We start from the raw sequence: 9,236 nt of genomic DNA, 5'->3' as shown, positions 1-9,236 counted from the left end.
GTTAGCTTGTGTGTTCGGTTTCACTTTTACTTTGCTCGGCCCTTCAGGCACAATTCCTACGCAAGACTTACCAGTAACTCCGATTTGCGTTCATCGCTGTGGTCAGTTTTGTTCTTGCAGCTTCCCGAATCCAGCTTCTTATATACAAACAGTCCAGTCGATATTAATTATTTTTACGTTTGGTAATAAAATGTAAAACAATTACACTGGTTTACATTTAAATCGTGCCGTCGCATCTGAATTGAAAGCGAAATGCTGGCGGACTTTCCCCGGAAACTGATGACGCTTCATTTTTTTAAAAAAAAAACAAAACGCTTATTTAAAAAACGCATAAAACTCTAGCCAACACCGCGGCCTTTTAAAAGACGCGCACAAAATAATTAATTAGCAGTTAACTAATGTCAACGATGAAATGTGTCAACAAAAATATGTACAAGCATCTTACATCACACACTGTGTCCTCACACAGCCCCACGTAGCCTAGGCGTCTCATTGTCGCAGTAATAATAGCCTACTGCTGCGACACCAAGGTTTCCTGGATCTTTTGTTTTTGTTCGTTGCCTCCAAGCGCTGGTGAAAGCACGCACATTTTTTATGTCTTATTCAGAGATACCTATGTATTATCTGATTATAGTGAGGGTGAATTAAAATGATACTTTATTAAATATCCATGTCCCTGTTCACACTGCTCTTACCCGTGGAACCTAAATTATTAAAAATAGTAAAATAGACTCATCTTAGTCTAGGTGGCTTTGTCTTTAAGTAGCAAAATAAAATAAATAAAAAAAAATCAATCAGTTATCCCACCCATTTACCACAATTAAATAGTTCGTACAGGGTCCAGAGAGACAGAATATTAGCACTATTTTTCTGTCATCACAAAAACGGAATTGAAAGAAAGGTCATACAGAAGTTGGGGAAACTATTTATTACATCACAGAAAGCTCAGCTTTTTTGTGCAGATGTAAAACGCAGTGAATAATAATAATAATAATAATAATAATAATAATAATAATTATTATTATTATTTTTAAAAAAAAAAAAAAGGATACACCAGTGATGCTTTGTGTTCATTTCATCTCCTCCTGCATTACCAGGTCTACCCAGCAGAAGTCCTCCAAGTCACCTCTCCTCTCTGCCTAGCTCAGGTTCAGATGTCTAAATACAGCTTTTGGCACCACAACAGCACCTTAAGTAATGTTTTACCCACCAGAGCAGTCAGTTGTACAGTAGGAGGATTTAAGCCATGGCAAAAGACATTTTAGAGTGATTAAAATCAGGCAACTCAAAGGATAGAAGCAGCTGGAAGAATTTCAGTAGGTGAATAGTGTTACCTGTCAGCAATACTACATTGCATTTAAGCATTGCTTTAAATAAGGTTTGTGCACATTCATTTATGCAGAGCTGTCCCTGAGATCCAGAAACACCATTTTAATCAGGTCGAGGTCTGGACATTGACCCGGTAATTGCAACACCTTCATTCTTTTGATGTGTTACTAAATAGAAGAAGCTTTCTCCTGGGCCTCCACATGAGGGAGTAATGCAGTGATGATTCTAAGGGCTTTATATATGTATACTAAATCATTTTTTCTGTATCAGTTGACTTGTTTCCAGGACAAATAAAGAGATTGAACCTTTGGCTCAGGCTTGGCTGTCCCCATACTGACACTCCTAACACGCAACCCCACTGATATCTGAAGAAGGTGGGGAGTTCTTTTATGTCAAAAATGTGTGTAACTGTAGAAACCACACCGCCAGGAAATGTATTTTAATTCTAAACTATTTATTTTGTAATAACACGTTACCATTATTTGCCACATAGACAGAGGATTTTGGAGAAGTGTGCATTGTGCTGCATATTCTGCACGCTGCCTGTTGCAGGTGGTGAGAGATGTATTTGAAGTCCATTGGGACTCAGGATGGAGACATATCTGAATGCTCCACACCAGCAAATTTCCTAAATTTCTAGAGGTGGCTACATCTGCTGATGACAAGAAACATCACAATAACACAAGTAAGCTAAACAAACAAATACAGTACCGTTACAAAATAGTTCAAAATAAAAGACATAAAACACAAAAATACTGAAAAGAAGGTTTAAAATGTATAACATGCTGTTTAACTGCAGAACGTCATGCTGCTTCATGATGTTCTGCAGCAATTGAATATCTGAAAAACAAAAAACAACAAACAAACCAAAAAATAAAAACATAGAGAAGCCAAACTATAATTTAGATTCTTTGAGCTGGCAAACAGATGGAGTCGCTTCATTTTCAGCCTCCTTTTCCTTTTCTCCTTTTCTCCTGCTAGAACAACAAGGTGTCATTTAGCAACAGTGGGACATAAAATTTTTAACTGTGACAAAATAGGTATTAAACATAAAGATTGTAGATATATTAATGCCTAAACGTACCTGCATATCTGTGGCATTTGTGATATAGTCTCTGGCAAGATTTTTCCATTTGTTTCAGGCAACAACAAACATAAGACAGCACCACATATTGCTAGAACTCCCATTAGTATGTAGGGGAGTGCCTTGAATTCTTGTCCTGCAAATAGAAAATGCAAAATAAAATGATAAGGACATCAAAACAAAAACAGACTATCTGTTGCTAGTAAAATAAAAAGAAGAAGAAATAAGCAAAAGTTAATTTTTTTCTTGTTAAAGAACATAAACCTTGACCTTTTAATACAACTTCAAGTCTGAAAAACAAAAACATCAATAAATACATAAATAAATAGAATGTAAACAAAATTATGAACTGAAAAATGTGCTTAATTTTCCAGAGTTCCAGCTGAACTGGTAGCATTGTTAAGCAGACAAATTGGAGAGAATAAGGGCAAAACTTTGGGATTTTGTACTATAAGTTGTTAAGACTTTTTCTCTGTATTATTGTGGAGTCTTTGCCTTACAATTGAGACAACTGTTGTTGTGAAATGAATTGAATGGAATTGGAAAGACAGAATAGTATTGACAGTAGCATTACTATGTAATAAAAGGTACTAAGCCATAATAATAATAAGCCAGCTAACTTTAAATACTTTGTTAAAAATAATCCTGGTAAAAGCCAAATGCCTGAAGAAGTAAAACAAACAAAAAATCCTACCTAAGTAAATAATAAATGGGGAGATGATGGTCCCAATCCGTGCAGCCATGGAGCAAATCCCCATTGCTGTGTTTCTGATAACTGTGGGGAACAGCTCTGATGTGACAGCATACACCACACAGAATGCTGATGTGATGCCAAACTTTCCCAACATCTCAAGAAAAACAGCCACACCTGGTAAACCTATGGAAGTAAAAAACATTTAACATTACAGCACAACCTAAAAAGTCAAAAGAGATGCACATAACTAAGTGTTGTTTCTAACTTCCTCATGTAGCTAAATATACCTTACTTAATCATTCGAGCTGTGCTAGTGCTAAATATTCATGAGCAGTCGATTAATATGCACTTTTAAACAATGCAGCCATGCTAAAGAGACTGCACTTAAGGCCTTTACACACAATGCATTAGATCGGTCCAAATATTTTGCACGTTAAAATATCTGTTCTAATTCTCACCGATTGCAGAACTTCACTTGACGATTTGCCAGGATTTAGTTTAATGAACAAAAAACTTTTTGTCAGTTCCAAATAAATAGCTCTGACCAGTCAGGCCACTGCATCTGGCAACAGGTGCAATTGTAACTTAAAACGGACACTGTTACCGAGTATACAAATACTAAAAAATACCATTTTACATCAGACGAACAGCTACAGTAGACACTGCTCCGGGTCAATGGCCCTCTGAAATTATTTCTCTGCCTCCTCAGATGTGGTTCCAACTCTGTCAACAAGTGCTAAAACTGCTCAACTGCCCTATTTTGTCTCAGTGCATTTTCTGGTGAAAATGCATTTGGAAAATTTAGAACTTTGTGTTTCTTTTTGCACGCGCTCAGTCTGTAATGCCCTTTAGACCCATGTCCGATTTGGTCACAGCGGAAGCTAAAAGTATTCAACTTGGTCAAATAACACGTCACATGCATTCTGAATACATTTTTATTTTATCAAGGTAAGTAAATGGGGTTTTGTTCCTGTTACATTTTCTGAGGACGAAGTGCAAACATTTGTTCATCCACAGTGTGAACTCATTAACAAGTGACTTGCTTGTAACACTTTAATCATTACCTATTGGAATGAGGTGGACACAGAGGATCATGACACCCCCGAGAAAGAGCGTGGAAGACTGGCAGAAGCGCCTGGAGCAGTACTTAAGCAGTACCAAGGCAATTATGTAAGCTGGAACTTCTACGACAGCAGACAAGAAGCTGTTTATGTAAGGGTCACCGTTCAGGTTGGAAGTGTTGAGGACTAAAGCATAGTAGCTGATGGTGATGATGATCCTGCACAGAAATTCAAAGCAAAACTTAATTTGACATAACAAGCAATTATTTTGGTTTAAATCTTTTAATCTCCTAAATCATATGAGCAAATTCTAGATGTACCACAGAAGTGAACATATCAGTGTAATAGAGAATATATTGCAGCTTTTCACAATGACCAAAATGTTTTGCTTCTCCTCCTTCATTGTGAGCGCATCTTCAATCTGTGGCAAAAAACAGACAAAGTGGTTAAACTTTGGATCCTGGACCTGCAGACTTCTGCATATGTGCTATAAAGCCATATAATGAATTTTTATAAAGAAAAATAGGCTAACTTGAAATGCAAACCTAAGCCAAGAGACAAGCATAATCATGGTGCAAATGTCAAAGGTTTTAGTTTTATTCTAACCTAATGCACATTTCTCAAAACACACTCTGATTTAAAATCACCAACTTGCTGATGCACTTACCTCAGCTTGTGTAAAAATTGCCTGTGGCGGCTCTACTTTGTTCAGCTTTGCAGCGTGCTTCAGGATTGCTTCAGCCTCGTTTACGCTTCCTTGAGAGATCAGCCAGCGAGGAGACTCTGGGACTATCCTGAGCAGACAAACACAGTGGCAACATAATATTTTCAGAGAAACACAAACTTGATCATTAATCTGATAGTAAAGCAAGACATTGACGACATCCCTGCCAAAACATCTTGTTGAGTTAGCTGTTTGTTGGTTGAGGTTGAATAGTCGTTTTTGTTTAGGAACGATCCTAAAGTAGTGAAATGACCCAGTATCTGAATGGCAGCCATGACAAGAGCTGATTGATCTGTATAAATGTTCAGGAAAAGTGCTTCAGTGATTTCACTATTTGCGCATCTAGTGTAGAATATGCTGGACTATCCTTCACAAAAAGAAAGGAGATGATCATGTCCCACAGTTCAAGGCAGCACACCATTCATAAAAAACAAAACAAGTGATCAACATGACTGACAAGGAATTCAGATCACGTTGCAAATTTTGGGTCTGTTTACCATATAAGGCTGTAAATTTCTAATATGCTGACATATTTTGGAGTCAGAGTTTAACAAACTAACCGGAGAAACATCCGGCTGGCCTGGGCTACAGCTTGGAGGATGTTTTCAGTTGAGTTGATATTTTACTTATTGGCCTTTCAAGATGAAAATTAGCTATTAGCTAAATCTGGTAAAATGAACCTTTTCTCTTAGGGGATTAATGTTTTTGACAAGTTAAGTGGAAAAATGAAACAAAGAGTATGCAACATTTTTTCTATAAATTAGACAGTTTTAATACTGGCAATGAAAATATACACTGTTCCAAACATATGGTTTATAACAGTGAAAATGACAGTGTTACCCCCTACTGTATTTAACCTTAAACAAACAAACTATGAAGTAAAAGCTGGTGTTTTGCTATCTTGAACTATAAATTAATGTATTACCCTTCAATAAGAAATTATATCTTTTTCTTGAGTTGAAAACAACTTTCAGGACACAAGCCATAATGCAACAAATGAAAAAGTCTCACCACCACAGAGGGACGTAGATCAATCCACAGGCAGCCATTGGAATCAGCAGCAACTGCCATTCCCGGAGGAAGTAGGCTGCTCCAGGCATTGCCATGTACCCCAGTGCTGAGCCCATAAAAACTCCAAGAGAACAAAACGCCACTCTGGTTTTTGGGCTTAGAATTTCTGAACCTGTAAATGTCAAAAACAACATTTTGGAAAATTTGTAATATTGTTACAAGGAAAGTTCTGAAACTGAGCATTAGTGCAGTCTGTCTTACTGTCTTACTTATCAAATCAGATAAACCATTACGGTCTGGCATGAAGCACAATTCATATGTAGTTTTTGAGGTTGTAACAAGAGTTGTGCATAAGTGATACATAGTATGTCTATATAACAGTTAGGAATTATGTTTGCTTATTTCTTGATTTCTTTATTCTTTCATTTAGGGCTTCCTAAATTTTATTGTACATCCAAGCAATTGACTTGTACTTCATGCACAGACAAAATTACTTAATGTCTGTGCAGCATAAAAAATCTCATTCCTTATTAGGAAAACATACCTAGCACAAATGCAATGATGTAGTTGGAGAATCCCCCAGCACCCACCAAAAAGAAAATGAAGGTGAAAATCTCCCAGCTCGGGGAGAATATCTGTGCTGTGATTGATACAGTTTGAAGCAGCATCATGATAAAGAGTATTGGTCTCCTTCCGTATCTGTAAGGAAACACAGTCTAGTAGACTAGATCAACACAAATACTGTTCAAACATTGTTGTGTGGAGTACAGACCTGTCGGACACCAGACCTGAGATCAACCCTCCCAGTAGCACACCAACATAATAAATGGAGCTGGTGAGTGGAAGTTTGTATGCATTCTCACAAACCAAGTCCCACTGCAAAATCAGTACATCGTTTTCACTCACTTACAATTTGTGGTATACATCTGCAAATCTGTCAACCAATAAAGAAATGACAGGTGACTCAGATCACAATTTAAATTAGTGGTAGGTTATAAATCTAAGGTAATATGGTGATAAGTTCTGAAATCCCACTGTAGGCAACGGGGTCCTGCATGGGCTACATCTTGGAGGATGTTTTCATGATATGCTGATATTTTACTGACTGGAATTCTCAGTAACTAGTTGAAGACAAGAATAGAATAAGAACTCACAGTATCTATGACTTCTGAATATGTAAAGTAAGAGTAACTCTCCCACAGGTAGAACAACTTTTATTTTTTAATAGTTCCAGGTAATTGTTTGTGCAACAACACCAGTAACTTCATTAATTTTTCATAATAACTATCAGTTAGTCTCCCCAGTACGGGGAGAATTTAATCACACGTACAATTTGTAAAACACCTACTTTTAACTCATATACACATATACTGATAGAAAGTGAGAAAAAATCAGTTTATGTTAGGATAGTTATTGTTTTAGTCTTTTTATTTGCATGATGTAGAGGAAACATTGTGGTTTGATGTTGTTTTGATGCTTGAATGCTTTGCAATCACTGGGGAAAACAAGGAACTGTCAAACTTTATAAAAAATGTAAGTCAAAATCCTCACCTGTGGCATGAGAGAGATGTTTGAATAAGATGAAAAGGACTAATAAACTAAAGAGCATTAATCTTAAATCCATTGTAACTGTAATGCAACTTTAATTGACAGTAACATTAAAAACATGATGCAGGATGCTGCTGGTTGCTGAGTAAATTCAAGTGTTTGTGTGACTTCTTTCAGTCTGCATAATTCTTGAAACAGTCATCTTTAAGCAAGATTATATCTTAACAAGCATTTGTGTTTGTTTTTTTACGGCACTAATGTACAAATAATTACTTGCTCGACTTCTAGTTGCTGCTTAATTTCCCATTAATAATAATATCACACACCATGAACCCTGTGTATAAGAGTAGAAAATTAAAGTTTGGCATTTTGACCTGTTGTTGTTGTACCTGGTGGGCTGCCATAGTTTAGCAGTTTACATGAATTAGTTTTACTTTGCATAATAGCTTAATCATGTCATGGAAAAGTCTATGTAAAACTATCTTGTCTGAAATTCTTCACATCCAGCTCCATGCCAGGCACTTCACTTAAAAGCACATCTGGTAACACTGATAAGACTTTCTAGTTACCAGATTGGCAGATCAATGCTATACCTTGTGCATGCATGTTCTAGATAAATCTATGATGCTAAATAAAATCATGACAAATTTCTCACCTCGGTAACAATAGTTGACTGGTAGATGCTTTTGCTGTGTAACCACCCATCTATACAACTCTCCCAAGGTATTTCACTAACGTTCACATCGACATTTGGGATAATATTGTTCTGAGAGTAGTTCCTGACCACATCCAAGTTAAGCCTTGAACAGGAACTCCGCTTTGCATTGCCACTAACAGTTTCCAATGGGATTGTCACGTTTTTCCACATCTCGCTGATGTTATAGTTTTCAGGAATATAGCATTCGTGAGATGGAATAGCACCTATGAATACTATATAGCCACCAATAAATCCATTTGGGAGAATGCTTATGGCCAGTGCTAAAAAAATCCTGAGCTGAAAGGGTCCCCAAGATCCAAGAAAAGCTGTGATGGTGTCATAGTCTCTGATTTTTACCGTATTCGTTACTTCACCAAAATCCTTCATACTTAAAAGAGTCAGTGCTGAATAGCCAGAAGATTGGATGAGCACTATTGGTCTAAGAGATTTCAGAGGTTGTGAACTGTAAAGCTGAGCTCAGGTTTTATATGCCTCACCTGATATGGGAGGTTACACAGTTACATAAAGTTTTTTTTACAACACTATTTGAGCTTTAGCACATGTTTTGTTGTGCTAAACAAGTGAATATCCTGTAGCTGAGGAGACTAGCGCATTATGACCACAGTTACACAAGATTTTGAAAAGTATTTTATTTAGATTTTAATATTTTCAATGACTTTGTTTTCTTCACAGTAGGTTAGGTAAATTAGACATACCAAATACTGTGCACAGAATAAAATTTCAAAACAAAAACAAGTAAAATAGAACTTTTGAAATAGAACAGATACCATGACTTAATAAATTGGATTATTTCAGAATATTTCAGAATTATTTATTTTCATTACAAAGAGAATATTGCAAAGGATTGAGGTGGGACCTTATCTTTGAATGCCCAAAAACCTGTGAACCATGTAACCAGGTTTATTGTCCACTACCTGGGCGGGTACATGCTGATGGGCCAGCATGCAAAAAGGGCTGGAAGAAAAGGTTTCATTTGGGAAACATAAAAAGTAGGCTGGATCTTAAAAGATGTTGGAAGCTTGAGATAGACAGCTGATGTGTTAATGATGCTGGGGATGTTGTAAAGA

The 9,236-nt window shown here is 36.7% G+C and overlaps 1 protein-coding gene across 1 annotated transcript; it reads right to left on the bottom strand.

Moving 5' to 3' along the window:
- Positions 1 to 2,224: 2,224 nt before the first annotated feature.
- On the bottom strand, positions 2,225 to 8,535 carry slc22a4 (solute carrier family 22 member 4). Its single transcript, XM_085363998.1, has 10 exons — positions 8,107 to 8,535; positions 6,676 to 6,779; positions 6,448 to 6,602; positions 5,904 to 6,075; positions 4,836 to 4,962; positions 4,489 to 4,589; positions 4,172 to 4,386; positions 3,108 to 3,290; positions 2,414 to 2,549; positions 2,225 to 2,306 (listed from the first exon to the last, which is right to left on the bottom strand). The coding sequence occupies exons 1-10, from the start codon at positions 8,533 to 8,535 to the stop codon at positions 2,225 to 2,227; spliced, it is 1,704 nt and encodes a 567-aa protein (XP_085220124.1).
- Positions 8,536 to 9,236: the final 701 nt, after the last annotated feature.

Source organism: Diplotaxodon limnothrissa, linkage group LG10 (genome assembly GCF_057381915.1).
Source record: "Diplotaxodon limnothrissa isolate DT_005_m linkage group LG10, D_limnothrissa_male_GT1.1, whole genome shotgun sequence".
NCBI lineage: Eukaryota > Metazoa > Chordata > Actinopteri > Cichliformes > Cichlidae > Diplotaxodon > Diplotaxodon limnothrissa.
Note: the sequence above shows the minus strand (reverse complement) of the source record. Positions and strands in the feature narration are given on the sequence as shown.